Consider the following 15,665-nt stretch of genomic DNA (forward strand, 5'->3'; position numbering starts at 1 on the left):
GCTTTAACACCTTAAAGTGCCAAACTTAGTTGGGGCTGGTGAGGGCAACTTTAAGTCCTTGTTCCTTAGGGTAAATTTGTGACAATTCATTCAATGATTAATCTGATGAACAAGAGCCTTCTTTTAGAAACTATATGCTTGCAGTAAAGTTTTACTAAGTAAGGCCAGCTTAGGTCAAATTCTTCATTCCCCTGTGGTAAGCCCTCTATGGCCACAGAGGCCTGGTCACTGCCATGAAAGAACTAAACATTACCTTCTTATAGATATGTTAATAATATCAGAATTTGGCTCTACTGGAGACACAGCTACTAGTTATCACTTGGTTGGTGATATTTCTAGGGGAAAGTAAATGGGAGTCTAGGGTGGGCACAAATTTAGAATGGGGCCTGGGTGGGAAAACAATTTGCCTAATGCCATAAAAGGCTTCCCATGGCCGAAAGGCTTGCGAAAACAGGATAGACAGATGTCCCATTCTGGGGGATATTGAGAGGTTTGGAGGTGGGATTTGAGCAAGGAATAGAGGAAGTTGAGAAAATGGAATTCACTGGTAGAGGGAAAGGGAAAAGATAAGGACAATCAGGCCAGTGTTGCCCAAATAAGAGTGACAGACTAATCAGCTTCCTCGTGGGCGGGCTTCAGCTTTGACTGACAGCTGGCTCAACAAGAGTGCACATTTTCCTCAACTGGAGAGAGAAAAAAAGGAAGATAAGTAATGTTGAAAGAGTTGCCATTTACACCAGTCCACTGAAGAGGAAGTTTGGGACTTTTTCCTTTTTTCTTCATTAGTATAAAAATATTACAAACTTCAACCCACTCAAGTTAGGCTTCCATCTCCAACATCACATTGAAACTGTTCTTGGTCTCCAATGATTTCTTGTGTCTAATGAACACTTGGCCCCTAGGAAGAATTAGAGTTGGCCACTAGATGCTTTTTGAACATTCTCACTCTTGGCTCCCTTGACAACCCACTCTGGTGTTTCTTCTCCCTCACTGGCCTCACCTCTTAGACGGGGCCTCTTCCTGTTGGTGATCTCCAGGCCTGGGTTCTGGGCCCTCTTCTTTAACTTTCTCCTGAGTGACCTCATTCTTTCTCATGGCACTGAACTCCATCTACAGCGCTGATGATTTCTCAAATCTCTAAGTCCAGTTCACCTCTCTTCCTAGCTTCAGAATCACGTGTCCAACTTGCTATACTACACCTGCACTTGGAAGTGCTGCAATCAACACATCCAAAATGATTTCTATCCCACCAAATCTGCTTGATCCCCCATTCCTGCCTCAGGAATGACACTACTACCTATCCATTGCATGAAACTTGAGTCATTCTTGATTTCTCCTTCCCTCATTGCCCCACATCTAATCCAACAGTTAAGTCTTTAAATTTCTACCTTAAAATGCATCTCTAATCTGTATACTACTTCCCAGTTCCATTGCCATGACGCTGGTCCAGGCAATTTCCGTTTTGTACCCTGATCACTGCAATAGTCTCTACTCTTGCTCTTTTGCAATCCACCCTCCAGACAATAATGGCTTCTTGTTATACTCTATATGAACACTATATGAACTCCTTACTGGGCCTAATAAGGTGTTGTATGATCTGGCTTTTACACATTTTATGCCACTCCCTTTGCTCACTACATGCAAAACACATTGGCCTTCTCTCAATACCTCGGATACATCAAAAACTTTCCTGCTCCACAGCCTTTGCATTTGTTGTTCTCCTTGGAAGTTTTCCTCCTACTCTTAGTATGGGCCACCTTCTTTTCATCCTTCAGGTGTCAGTCTAAATGTTAACTCCCCAACATCCTATTTAAAGCAGAATTCTCTACTGGCTCCTTTTCCAGTTTTGTTCATAGTATTTGAATCAAATCTATATTTTTAAAATTTGTTTACTATCTGTATTCCTAACTAAAAAGAAAGTTCTTTGAGGGCAGGGGCTGTGTCTGTTTTGCTCATCATGGTCTCTCATAACTCCTGGTTTTTCTCCCATTAATTTAGTAATTACTTTTTTTCCTTCACTTGTTTAAGCTGAGTCCTTAGTCATTAGTCACTGCTGATCTGAAAGACTAGACACTGCTTGAACTGCCAATATGTCAAATACAGAATCTTACTTTCCTTACAAGGCTAGCTAACCCAGTGATTTCATGAATAGTTCAACCAACATTTATAGAGCATTTATCATGAATGTTCAACATGTTAACTAAGAGCAGAGAAGAAGCTAACATTTACCCTTGACAACCCGACTATGAACTAACCTTTTTCAATAAATACTAGTGTGCTAAACATGAGAATATGAAAGCAAGCAAACCTGAACTGTATTAACAAAAGTAGTATCCAGAGTCTTACCTCACAAAAACAATAATGCAAGAAAACTAATACTGAAAAGTTTTTGATTTTATTTCCAAGATCAAATATTACAACAGGACATTTACATGTATTTATAAAAAAATGCAGCAGTTGAATTTATAGATCAGAGGTTTCCTTGAGTTTGGTCCCTCTCTCAGCACAGTGAGCTGATGTCTTCAAAAGACTTCCCTCCCTCCCCAACCCCAAATGTCCCACCGCCCCCCTCCCCAATTCAAGTTGCAATATCAATATAAAGCAACTGGGTACAACACAGCAAGAATATTCACAATTTGGTACAGCCAAAACCAGAGGATCACCAACTGAGAGAAAGATCCTCATTTTAGAAATTATTTACCTATAGACTATGTGTATCTATAGATATATCACACCCAGTTATCTAAGATTTCCCTGGTTTTAGAGCAAGTGGAAGTTCCATTGAGTCTTAGCCAGCAGTTACAGCTCTGCTTTATCTAACGGCTTGTTTTTCTCCTCCTACAAGTTTAGATTTTCTACGGCCTCCATATGTCTTCAGATTTAAGGCTTTCCCTAGCACCTTTATTATCACTTACTAGAAATACAGGAGGGTCTCTAGTGTGTCTTGAACAAAAAAATTTAGTGGATGATCCAGTTGCCCCTTTCTCACATGTCCCAAAGCCTTCTTCCCACTCTTGAGAAGAACTGCAGAAATAAATGATATCTCCTAGCACCACGGGATTAAAGCCCAGAAAACTGAGAACTATACATATGTGCATTTTAGGGAACACTTGCCAGAAACATTACAATAGAAGCACTGTCTCTGTCCATTATCTTCTTGGATTCAATAACAAAGTTACACTACAGATTAAATTTAGAGCCTGTCCTGCATTAAGAATGCAAATCTCACTAAGACCACCACTTTATCCAGAATAAGGTGAGTACACAAACATCCCAGGGAATTTCTAAACACTGTGAGAAACTGCTTGAGAACACTAAAGCAAATACCCTAAGTTGACTTCACTCAAGCCCCCAACCCACCCCCATCCCTATCCCCAAATTTCATTCCTTGGTTAAACTTCTCTGAATAAGATGGGAAGTGAGGTTTGGAAAATGACATGGAAAATGTTTAAAAAACACAGTTAGTGAAGACATGCCAGAATTGGACATCCCAGATGATTCAGAACGCATTGTTCAAACTAAATTCATACAAAGCATGCACAGAAGCCTACAACACTCCTGAGTGTTTCCATGGAACAATCAATACCTACTTTGTTTCTTAAAGGGTTAAAAAAAAAAAAGACACCAGATGCTTAGAAGTTGTTAACAATCAAAGGGAAAACCATTCTAGAAAGAAAGATTCTTAAGAGTGAATAAAATTGTGTCTAAAATTCATGCCAAAGCTTGGCTGGAAGCCCCTCAAAGTCCAAGTATTGTGTTAGCATCAACTGGTACTCATTTCTCTACATTTAAGACTAGAGGATTATCTCATAGCTTTACTGTCTGTTTCCCAGCAAGTTTTAAATACCCTTTCCAAACCGAAGTGACAAACCTAGGAAAGTAACAAGGCCCAAGTCCCCCAACAGGTAAGATAAACAGCCCCTACAAACTTCCTACTCATTAACTGAAAAGTGGAGGTCACATACTCCTTTCATTCTAATTAGCATGTAAGAGGGGATTTTCTGGTGGCAATGGTCACTCCACATGAGGTTTAACTTACAGGGCAATGAATTATCAAAAAGCTACTGTTAAGAGCATCTGATTATCAGTGTCAAAAACCTATTTATATTTTGAATCACACCATTTATTGATATTTTCCATTATTAAGAACACAGAAGCTTTGAGAAAAGCATACTATAAAGCCATTTTGTTGAAAACAGAAAGATATCCAACTGAGCATCAACATTCCAATGCCATTAACTTGAAATATATCCTGGTGACATGTACTTAAAGTCAGTGACCTTGACAGAGGGGAAAAAAAGCACAATGGCAGGGAATGGCTCCATATCAAGAATTTCTCCCTTATCAGATAAGATGCCCATATTGAGTCTATGAAAAAAGCAAATAGAAAAGATTTTAAGGAAGGGAGAATTCAATTCCAGGTCAGAATTTATCTAATTATTTGAAATGTTTCCCATTTTATTTACCATGTCTAATAAATGAGTGATTCATGGTGGCCCAGTTAGATTAACAACTTCTTTTAATGGAGGTAAAATTTTTCTTATGTTAAGTCCAGCTTATTCCTCCAATTTGTAAACCCAAGTGACCTTATAAGGGATATAAAATCTTAGGGCATTTTGATCTCTGTAGAGGAAATACTATTAGGCAAACAACAAAAATTTGCTGTTTGTTGCAAGAGAATTAAGTACAACAAGGCAGCTTTCCATATTTATAGATTAATATTTGATTGTTCTTAGGAAAATACTACCATCGGTATTTGTATCTCTAATCCTACACGTAAATCTGGTTATCTTTTGAAAATACAGAAATGCTAAATTATGTTTTATTAAAGTAGTTCATATTAGATTGCTCAACTCTACTTTGAGATCATATGTCAAAGCAAGGCCTGTACCAAACACTATCATGTTTATGAGAATGACTGAGATTCTAAGCAATACAACTGCATTCCATAGGCCAAAAAAGGGCGGAGGGGTATCATGGAGCTAGCTATTCTATATTTGGAATAAGGATTCTTAGGTAGAGAGAAAATGAGTTATAAAAATGATGTTTGCCTCAAATTCTTTCCTTGTATATTAATTTATGAAAAATGAAAAATGTTACATATTAAAATTTAGAAATGGAATTTCTTAAACACAGCCAATTTTCATTAAAATCAAGACATTTTCTGAGAACAGATGTCAAAAATCAAGAAGAGAATGGAAAAATAAAATTATATTAAAAGATTTTCTAATTTAAGGGTCTCATTACATCCAATAATTTAACCACGAGATCACTTCATGGGAAAACTACCAAGGTCATCATAATCTCTACTGAAAAAAGCTAGATTCTAAGCTGTCTCTCTAGCAGGATTGATACATAGGTGAATCAAAGACCAAAATAGCCATCACTGAAATACCAAATTTCTACATGTCAGGAGAAATCAATGTCAGGCTTGGTGTTCTCTGTTGGTTATTTTCAGTACTAAAGAACATTCTTACCACCATTCTAAAATGTGTACAGTGCAATACTAAACTGCACGGTGAGGCAGTAACTAAAATGTTAAGCAAGGCAAATCAATGAAGTTGAATATTCATAGTACACAGCTGTCTTTAAGTGGTCCTATTGGAAAACTGCCATGTTCACCAGAAGGGTGGGTTCTTCTTACTCTCATTTAGTTTTACACAAGACTTTACTTATTCATCAACCCCCATCCCATGATTTACTATTGAGTAGTACTACTGAATACTATTTACTCTCTCTCTCTGGCTCCAAATGAAAGAGGGCCAGAGAGAGAATGACACCATGGAGATACACTCTATGGGATAAGAAATATTTTAAAAAGTCGGCCTAATTGGATCTTGAAACACTTGTTTCTGTCAAAACCAAGTGTGACTTCTACAGCTTACACAAATCAATTTCCTAACAATTACTCAGCCAGTAAAGTGCTTTGTTTAAGCACACATACAAAATAAAATTTAACTCCGGTGTCAGTGAAATATTTGGTTCTCATTACATTTTAGTCATACTCAACACTGATTAGGAACACAGCATTAAGTTTTAAAAGTAATGAATTGTGTTTAAAAGATCATTACTAGATCTGTAACTATTATACTCTCCTTTCTGAAGATTACAGTCATCACAGTAGGGCAGATCAAGTTACTGGGCAAATGAAACCTGGACACAGGAAAAAAAAAGCAAGAACTGATTAACAAGTATACTTTTAATTACTCTAGGGATAATATATAAAATAAAGGTAAGAGACTAAAAGCATTAAATTTTGGAGTGGAAAAGATTCAGAGATAATCTAATTCAGTGGTCTACAATCTGTAGGTTCCAAGAGTTTCTGCAAAAGGTCTGCAATTCCATATGCACATTTACATTTTCTCCACTTATGGAATTAATGATATTTATACTTAACCCCACAACTCCCCACCACTGCTGAATTTTAAAATTACAAGCCCTTTTACTTGAACAGACTAAGAACTATTGATCTAGTCCAATTCTCTGTTAATTAGAAGCAGAGCTGTTACCCAAGTACACTTATTGCCTACATATAGTGCCCTTTCTGCATATCATATATAATATATTGTACTATACATTTAATTTGTACCTGGGTATAGAAATTAAATCTTTCCTTCACTTTTCAGTAGCAAGTGGCTCCCTCTGGTATTTTCCTAAGTATCCAAGTGAGATCCCTGCTAGCTAAAATCTTTAATCCTGGAATCAATAATTCTTTCCTACTTGGGTACTAGTTATGCCTTACTGTTAAAACATCATGCCCTAAATCTAGTAGTTACAAAAGGTGGAACTAAAGAATACAGGTAAGTCAAAAGAAAATCTGAGCCACAGTGTTTGCCACTTTCCAGTTTTATTTTCCTAACTAAAGCCTACACTATTCTTTACCCTTTCTAAACTTCTATTGTAATTATGGTTCAGTCTCAGAAAGGTAAGCATTTACATATTCTCCTATTATCTCAAGTGTAGTGTGTCTCTCCAACTGGATAAAACAGGCAGGAACCAGATCTTGGATTTCAAGATTTTTCCAACTTTGATTAAGGACTCAAATAATTGTTAACTTATAGAATCAAGGAAGTAGAATTTTATAGGAGATTTTAAAATATACACATAGAAGTTTCAATAATCTAATACAGATGGGATATAGAAAAGATAATTGTATCTTTTCTGAGAAATGGTTAAAAATTTGATAAAATTCTTTTTTATCCTTTCCATTTTTTCTTGGCAAATAATGCCATAGTTATTTTCCTCTTACATTTTCATCACTGCATCATTTTAAAAAAGCAATCAGTAACCTGCCCCTCAAAATAACAGTGTAAATAAGAATTTATAGGCATAGCACAAATCTCACAAGCTTTAAGGAAAAAAATCAAATGATAACTTACAGAGCCAAACAACGCGAAGATAACCTTTTGAGCAAATTGATTCCTATTGCAGGAGACTACAGCATGGGAGTGAAAAAAGCATGAATGCCAATTTTGATTTTGCCACTTACTTACTAGCTGTGACATCCTGAACAAGTTCTCTGCACTTCAATTTTCTTCCTTATCTATAAAATGGGGGAAATATCCATTTGGTAGAGTTCTTAGGGAGATTAAAGGAGAAAATGCACATAAAGTACTTCGCACGTTAGTTACTCAAAATTAGTTCCCTGTTCTTCCCTCATTTGGCTGTTCTCTTCTCTGGTTCCTTCCTAAATCAAATTCAAAAGACTTCCTGTTACTTTTCCCCTGCTAGTTTTCATTTCATCTCTTTATATTTGTCTCCTGTCATTTACTCTCAAAGTCTATCTTGCTCTTTTCCTCCTTACCTTTTAAGATCTCTCTCAAGCTGTTTCCAATACCTACAAGGAATGACTATTTTTACCTATCTTACTAACTTCATTTTATCTATTCAATAAAATCTCTCCTCCAAAGAGCTAAGGAATTTGCAGAAGAAATAAGACATACTACCTAAGTGGATTAAGTTCTTGAACAAAGCACAATCCATACTCTTCTTGTGTACAATCCATAATGCCTCCCCCATGGGCCTCTATATCAAGGCCAGGATAATTACACTCCTGCCTCAAAATAAAATAAAATCCTCTAATCTTGTACTCTAAACACTCCAGTTTTATCTAAGTTGGATCAGTATCTCATGCCCTATCTCTTTGATATGCTTACTTATATCACTTTGATGTGGTCATCTCACAGTAATCGAAGTTGAAAAAGTCACTTTGGTTTCTCATAAATGGATATGCCAGGGCTGAGCTTATCAGAAAGAACTATATCTTATCATTAACGAACATGTTGTCTCAAGTTCTCTAGATATGTTTTATAAAAAGAAACTAGTAGGTAAAAGAATGAAACAGAATCCTATGGGGAAAATTCTTGACTTCATATTTTTGACAGATTTGGACTTTAGCTGTGACTTTGCCGAGTGGAGATAGGTGCCATGACAGCACCAACACTGAGCATAACCTCATTTCTTACCCTGTGCCTCCCTGAATTTCTAGATTTCTGACCTTGTCTACAACCAACAATTTTTTTACCCTCTAATGCACCTTTGTATATAGCTCTTTTCTTCAGATAGCAAGTATATTATCCAATTTCAGATATACAACTGAGGAATTAACATGAAAACCATGCCTCCTCACTAGATCAGAAGCTGCTAGTTAGCCTCGAGAGCCTATGAAAAAAACACCGAAGTGGTATTACTCAGTCACCAATCTAAAGAGAGAACTTTGACTCAAGGTATAAATGAAATTGTAATTATATAAATATATTTATAAATATTTATACAATTATATACTTATACATAAGCACTTACACAGACTTAGAAAAAAATGTAAGAACATTAATTCAATAGGACTCACTGAAGAATAAACAGAATTTTCCATGATTTCCTTGAGGAGATACATAACTCATTCTTTAGAGAGGGTCCCTCAAATTCCAACCATTAGAAACTGTATTCTCTAACTGTGTACTAGCAAAAACAAGCATGTTTTTTTTTTTTAATCCCCTAGTTGCCAAGAGAGTGATCTTAAAGTAGATGGGAACCTAAAGGTCTCTGAGCAATAGCAATTTATGTTCCTCAAGCAGAAGAATCAGTCAATCTAAACCTCAATTGACAAAATACGTTCATTCTGTATTATGGTTTTATAACAAGTTAAAGTTCTGATTTTTGCCACCAGAGTTACTACTACCCCTTCAGAGGACTCTAAAGCTCAAAATAAGAATCGAGCAAAATGTGAAGCTGATAAGTCAAATCATATTATATAGATTCAAGATGGCCTCTTCTAAATAATACTGAAAAAAGCATTCATCAACTACAATTTGAATGTGGCTTTTGTTGGCAGAAAAAACCCACATCTGAAGATTACTGGTAATCTTCCCCACCTCCCTTACTAAATGTTGTCTTATGAATTGATTTTAAAGGTCTTCTACTTAGAGAGGTTTTCAGTTTTGATACCTTTTGCAAGAAACAGCATGAGGAATTAGGCTCATTCAGTCACCAGAGCCTTTTAGAGACTGTTCCAACCAAGGGTAAAAAATGAATCATTATTTCTAACCAAAGGAACATGGTTAGCAACTCTCAGCTGCATCTTTTCTTTTTCCCCTGGGGCATACATTAAGTATGCCTTAAAGTACATAGGACAATCAATAACCATAGTGGTTATAACTACAAGCCACTGTACTCATGATTATTGAACATCTGCCTTCCTACAGATCACTTGTGGACCCAAACAATGGAAGGGCCAAAGGAACTATTATGCTGTACTGGCAAGAACAGCAAGCACCTTCCTATCCCAGTCACCACAATATGCTCACGAAATGTCCATTCCAGGACTAGCAGGATCAAGATAGTTTATAGAGTAATAAAGAAAGCTGTCTCAGGCTAGGATACTGAAAGCCACCCCATGCTACTTACCCTAGTTTAACATTCTTTCTGTCAATAACACATATCATGGAAACAATTCTAGCTGGGAAGATGGGAATCCTTTGAAAAAAATTTTAAATATGATGAGCAATAATTATAAAGGACGCTTTTTTCCATGTAAACAAAACCCTGGACACTGTTACACGATATTTCCTACATGAATAATAAAACAAAACATGTGTTAGAGAATTTCTTCTCCCTACTAAACATGGGGCTTACAAAAAAAGGAGGCTGCTCTTATTCTGAATCTAGCCATTCCTTTACCAAAGGAATCTGAGGAGTAACATTATCATTTGATCCCAAAAAAGTGCTGTGTAAGAGACCACTTATTGGAACATACATTTCCTGCTGCCAGTACTAGGAGGTCTTATCCTAACACTTCCATTTGGTCACCAGATTAGGTAAGAAAGAGAGAAAAGTAGGAAAGAGAAGAAAATGGGAGAAGAGAGAAAAAGAGGGGTGGGGTGGGGTATGTGAGACTGATTATAGGAGAGAACAAGAAATAAAAGAGAAGGCAGGTGACTTGCTTGCCCAACTTTGGCTCTATGGTCCTATGAGCCAAAATACATACTCAGTGACATGGTATCTCACAGAAAAAGGGAAAAAAAGGGGTAAGCTGAGAGAGGTCAGGCCATGATGTTAATTTCTTTCCTGTACAAAGACAGTCTCTTGAGGACAAAGGCCTGCCTCCTGTAATGTAATATCATAGTCCAGATGAGAGAGTTTCCTTCGAGGGAAGTTGGTGAGAAGTTCAAAACGTTCATTTGGATATCCTTTAGATTGGACATGCTTCACCAAAGCCTATGAAAAATAACAGAAAGACAAAGCTGTTAGATGGAAACAAAAAGAAAGAGCATATTGAAGAATTAAAAATATAACATTCATTTTAAAATCAGATAAAAGTTTAAGTTATTCTTTCAGATAATTGAAGCTTACTCTTATGGAAGGGCCAATATAACCCTCTGGATGGGGAGATACTAAACCTGCACCCAATAATTTAGAGCCATTAAGTGATACTGAAATATACAGGGTTATTACTGTCTCTCCAATGAACAAACCCAATTTCTTCCCTGGTGGTGCAGTGGTTAAGAAGCTGCCTGCCAATGCAGGGGACACAGGTTCGAGCCCTGGTCCAGGAAGATCCCACATGCCACAGAGCAACTAAACCTGTGCGCCACAACTACTGAGCCTGTACTCTAGAGCCCGCAAGCCACAACTACTGAGCCCTCGTGCCACAACAACTGAAGCCATGTGCCTAGAGCCCGTGCTCCGCAACAAGAGAATCCACCACAATGAGAAGCCCACGCACCACAATGAAGAGTAGCCCCCGCTCACCACAACTAGAGAAAGCCTGTGCAGCAATGAAGACCCAAAGCAGCCATAAATAAATATATAAATAAAAATAAAGTTCCCTTAAAAAAAAAAACAAAAAAACTACTGTCCTAATTTTTAAACATTTTATCAGTTTTCCTTCTTTCTATTTATCAGGGAAGATATGTCGTTCATCCTATCTTGTCACCTGTGCATTGAATCCCTTCTTGCCATCTCAGAAACTGTGCCACCACGGAATACCACTCTTTTACGGGTATCTTCAATATCTTCTCTGCAGATACCTCCAATAAGACTTAAACATGCTCAGTCTCTCCTTCGATCATCTTTTCCCCTCTGATTACTGCCCACTCCCCACTCTAGCTTCACAACCAACCTTCTCAAAAAAGTGGTCTATACTTGTTCTATTCATTGTCTCATCTCCCATTCCTTTCCAATTACTAGACTAGGGAGACAGTCTGGATATTAGCACCAGAGGCCAGAGCCTACTTGCATTCAAGTCACAGTCTTCAAGATTCTCATTATTTTTAGCCACAGCAAATGGCCAGGTATGAACACCTGACTCAAGGAGGATCCATTCATAGGCTAATCTAAGCAAGTCAGACTCATTCTCTTTTCTAGAAGTTGAAAAATACGGAGGGAGGGCCCATCAGCTGTGGACTCTGGAGGAAAAGGCCCTCAAAGCACCGGTATGATGGACTATGTACAAGCTGTTTTGCAAACAAAAGCCACCAGAATACAGAGAGAAGAATGGTATGAAGTAGAGAATCACAAGGGGAAAACCCAACAGGCCCCACAAGAGAAACACACAGGAAAATAGTCTTGGTTCTTAACTACTTTGCAGTTCCAGCTACTAGAAACCCAGGAGGCCCCTCTACAGTCTTCAAATAACCCCACTCCCCTTTTCCAGGTAATAATTTCAGTTGGGTTTCTATTACATGCAGCCATGGAACAGAAATGCCTTGGCTACAACATACTATGTGAGTTGCCCAAGATAATTTGGGAAGGAAATAAAGCAGTTAGAATTAAGATTCACCACAGTGAAGTTTCCAGTTAGAGGTCAGACCTAACACCTATTTCAAAGAATCATCAAGCTAATTACGCCAATTAGTTTTTCTGCTTCGAGTAAATGCTTCCAATTAGATATACTTACTAGTAGTTTAGCTTGCTCTGGAAGAGTGATTTGTTCCCTTTTTCCATCTGGATACCGCAACATCAGCTGTGCTTTTGGTCCTAAAGGAAGGGTTAAAAAATATATAGAGAGATATAGCTGCTTAAGATAGAAGACTAATTTAAACAAATAAACAAATCCCTTCAGTAATATTCAAGTATTAAGTAAAGGAAATCTAAAATGTAACCCACCATTTACATCAATGCCCTCCACTATTCCATCTGATTTTTCAGGTGACATCTCCAATATTTCTGAATCCATCGCTGGCAATCCTTGGTGATTTGTGGCTGTTCCAGGCTCAGTTCTGGCAGGGGGCTCAGTCAGTGACCTTCTGTTTTCCTCTTTTCTATGCCCCAAATCTTTGTGGGGAGACTTCCTAGACTTGGCAAGATTCTCTATCTCCTCCTCCTCATCAGAGCCACAAACGGATATGAACTCCTCACTGCCAGAAAAAAGTTCAGATTCAGATTCTTCATCTGAGCGGCTATCCTGTTTTGTCTGTGTGGAATCAAAATGTGTCTCTTGCAAGGAGGCTCTGATGGCAGCTTCTAGCTGGCTGTCTTCACTTGCATCTATAAGACTCTCCTGCAAGATGCAGTCATAAAACATGGGTAGAAAGAAAAAGAAAACAGTTAAACCAAAAAATAATCAAGTCAAATAGGGCACAGGAAATGTAACAGCCTGCCATTATTATTTTCTGCTGGATGTATCTCTTCTATTAAATTTTAAGCTATTTGAGGGGAACAACTTTGTCTTACACAGCCAAGTTGGAATGGAATTTTAAAAACAAAAATAAAAACTGTCATACCATCTGGCACAATGATTGCAAGCACAAGATTTGGTGGGAGGGGAGAGGAATCAAGAAAACAATTTATTCCTTGCCCAGAACAAGACATGAATTAAGATTTCAAATATAAAACCAAAACATCAGTATTTAAAATGACTAAACACAGAGAAAGATGTCTATCTTGCTTACCATTGTATACTTCAACTAGCACTGCTTTGGCGCACAGAAGGGTATCAATCAATCAATAACTCAGTAATGATCATTTTTCAAAAAATCTAACAGTCAGATCTTTAACATTCAAAACAAAACACCACAAAAAAAATATGAAAAAACAACTATATTTTCCCAAGCTTAATTTCAATGAAGGTTTTCACTGTGATCATGAAAAGCAATTTTCAATAGCTTTTGCCTTGGAAAAGTTCTAATGTCACAGGTTTCACTAAACTTACTGAGTCACAAAATATGAATTGCTTGAATGGAACTTATTTAGATCCTAACTCAAAACAAATTATACAAAAAAAATTTTTTATGATAGCCAAAAATTGAACACTGGATACCTTATAATATAAAGGAACTACTGTTAATTTTTAGAGGTTATGTTAATGGTACTGTGACTGTTTTTTAAAAATAAAAAGAACCTTTATCTTTTAAAGATACATGCCGAAGTATTTAATGAATGAAACAATGAATTCTGAGATTTGCTTCAAAATAATGCACAAAGGATGGGGTATAACTGAAGTAAGACTGGCCACATGTTGTTAATTATTTAAATCAGTTAATGGATACACAGAAGCTCAATAAATTCCTTGTACTTAAAAATTTTCCACCATAAAAAGTTTAGGCTGCTAACAAAAAACTAAAGGACCCTCAATTTGACTTTCCCTATCTGCCAGTCATATAGCAAAAAAACTTTTTTAAATTTTAAAGAAACTTAAGGCTAATTTACCACCAAAAAAAAAAAAAAAAAAAGCAAGTAGATGTGCCCATGTGACCTGCAATGGCTTAGGTGAACTGTAGTTTTATAATAATGATATTGCATAACGTGTAGCTTGATTTTTAAAGGTTGCTGCCATGGTAGACACTGCTGGCTTCGCTTCACTTCACTTCACTTCACTGCTGCAACATTCTTTCTCCTCTGAATCCTTACTTACAGAATCCTAATTATGTCTATAAATGAAATATGTCCCACTAAAAAATTCTATTTACCAGTTCCCCTTGCAGCTAAAAAAAATTGTGGAATGGAACTAAAGCAGCACTTACAGAGAAAGTATAGAACTAAATGCCTACATTAGAAAAGAAAGTCTCAAATTAATAACTAAATTTCCATCTTAAATTAAAAAGTACCCCATACGAAAAAAATTAAATTAAACTCAAACTATGCAGAAGGAAAAAGGACAGAAATCAACCAATAACTTAGGAAACAAAAGAAAAATCAATGAAACCCAAAGCTGGGTTTTTAAAAAGTCAATAAACTTGATAAGCCTCTAGTCAGACTGTCAGGGGAAAAAAAGCCACAAATTACCAGTTACAGTACTGGAAAAAGGGCCATCCCTACAGATACCACAGTCTTTGAAGGAATAATAAATACAATGAACAACTTTACATCTTTGACACTTTAGGTAAAATGGACAAATCCCTGGAAAGACACAACCTACTAAAGCTCATTAAAGAAGAAACAGATACCCAAATAGTCCTATATCTATCAATGAAATTGAATTTGTAGTTTAAAACTTCCTACAAAGAAAACTCTATGCCCAGGTGGCTTCGCTTGTAAATGTCATCAATTATTAAGGAAGAAATAATACCAATTCTGCACAAACTCTTCCAGAAAACCAAAGAGGAAGAAATACTTCCTAGTTCATTGTGAGGCCAGCATTAACCTGATACCAAAGCCAAACAAGATCAAGCTCTTACACGGAAAACAAAAGACAAAAAAAAAAAAAAAACTATAAACCAATAACCCTCATAAACAGAGATATAAAAATTCTTGACAAAATTTTAGTATATCAAACTTAACAATATATAAAAAAGCAATGCATCATAACCAAGTGGGTTTTAGCCCAGGAATGTAAGGTTGGTTTAACATTAGAAAACCAACCAATGGAATTCACTAAAAAAGAAAACCATATTATCATTTCAATAGATACAAAAAAATCACATGACAAAAACCTCTCATAAAACCTCAGCAAATCAGGAATAAAAGGAAACTTCCTCAATCTGATAAAGTATATATATAAGAAACATATAGCTAACATCAAACTTATTGGTCAAATACTGAATAATTTCACCCCAACACCAGAAACAAGTTAAGGATGTCTAATCTCACTACTTCTATTTAACTTTGTACTGGAAAGAAAAAGAAAAAGAAATAAAAGGAATAGAGATTGTAAAGGAAGAAGTACATCAGTCTTTATTTGCTGATAACATGACCATGTATATAGAAAATTCTAAGAAATCTACAAAAAA

At 36.5% G+C, this 15,665-nt stretch overlaps 1 protein-coding gene across 9 annotated transcripts in view; it reads right to left on the bottom strand.

The window, feature by feature from the left end:
* Positions 1-8,721: 8,721 nt before the first annotated feature.
* UBXN7 (UBX domain protein 7) overlaps positions 8,722-15,665 on the bottom strand; it is a 61,984-nt gene continuing 55,040 nt past the window's right edge. For all 9 annotated transcript variants that reach the window (XM_022568432.2, XM_022568403.2, XM_089910019.1 and 6 more), the window contains 3 exons: positions 12,604-12,997; positions 12,395-12,474; positions 8,722-10,713 (listed from right to left, as the gene is read on the bottom strand). In XM_022568432.2, coding sequence (XP_022424140.1) covers positions 10,552-10,713; positions 12,395-12,474; positions 12,604-12,997 — 636 coding nt within the window. In that variant the 3' untranslated portion in view covers positions 8,722-10,551. The remainder of the gene's footprint in view (positions 10,714-12,394; positions 12,475-12,603; positions 12,998-15,665) is intronic.

Source organism: Delphinapterus leucas, chromosome 4 (genome assembly GCF_059928025.1).
Source record: "Delphinapterus leucas isolate spDelLeu-1000000601 "Yukka" chromosome 4, BTC_Dleu_Yukka2, whole genome shotgun sequence".
Lineage (NCBI taxonomy): Eukaryota > Metazoa > Chordata > Mammalia > Artiodactyla > Monodontidae > Delphinapterus > Delphinapterus leucas.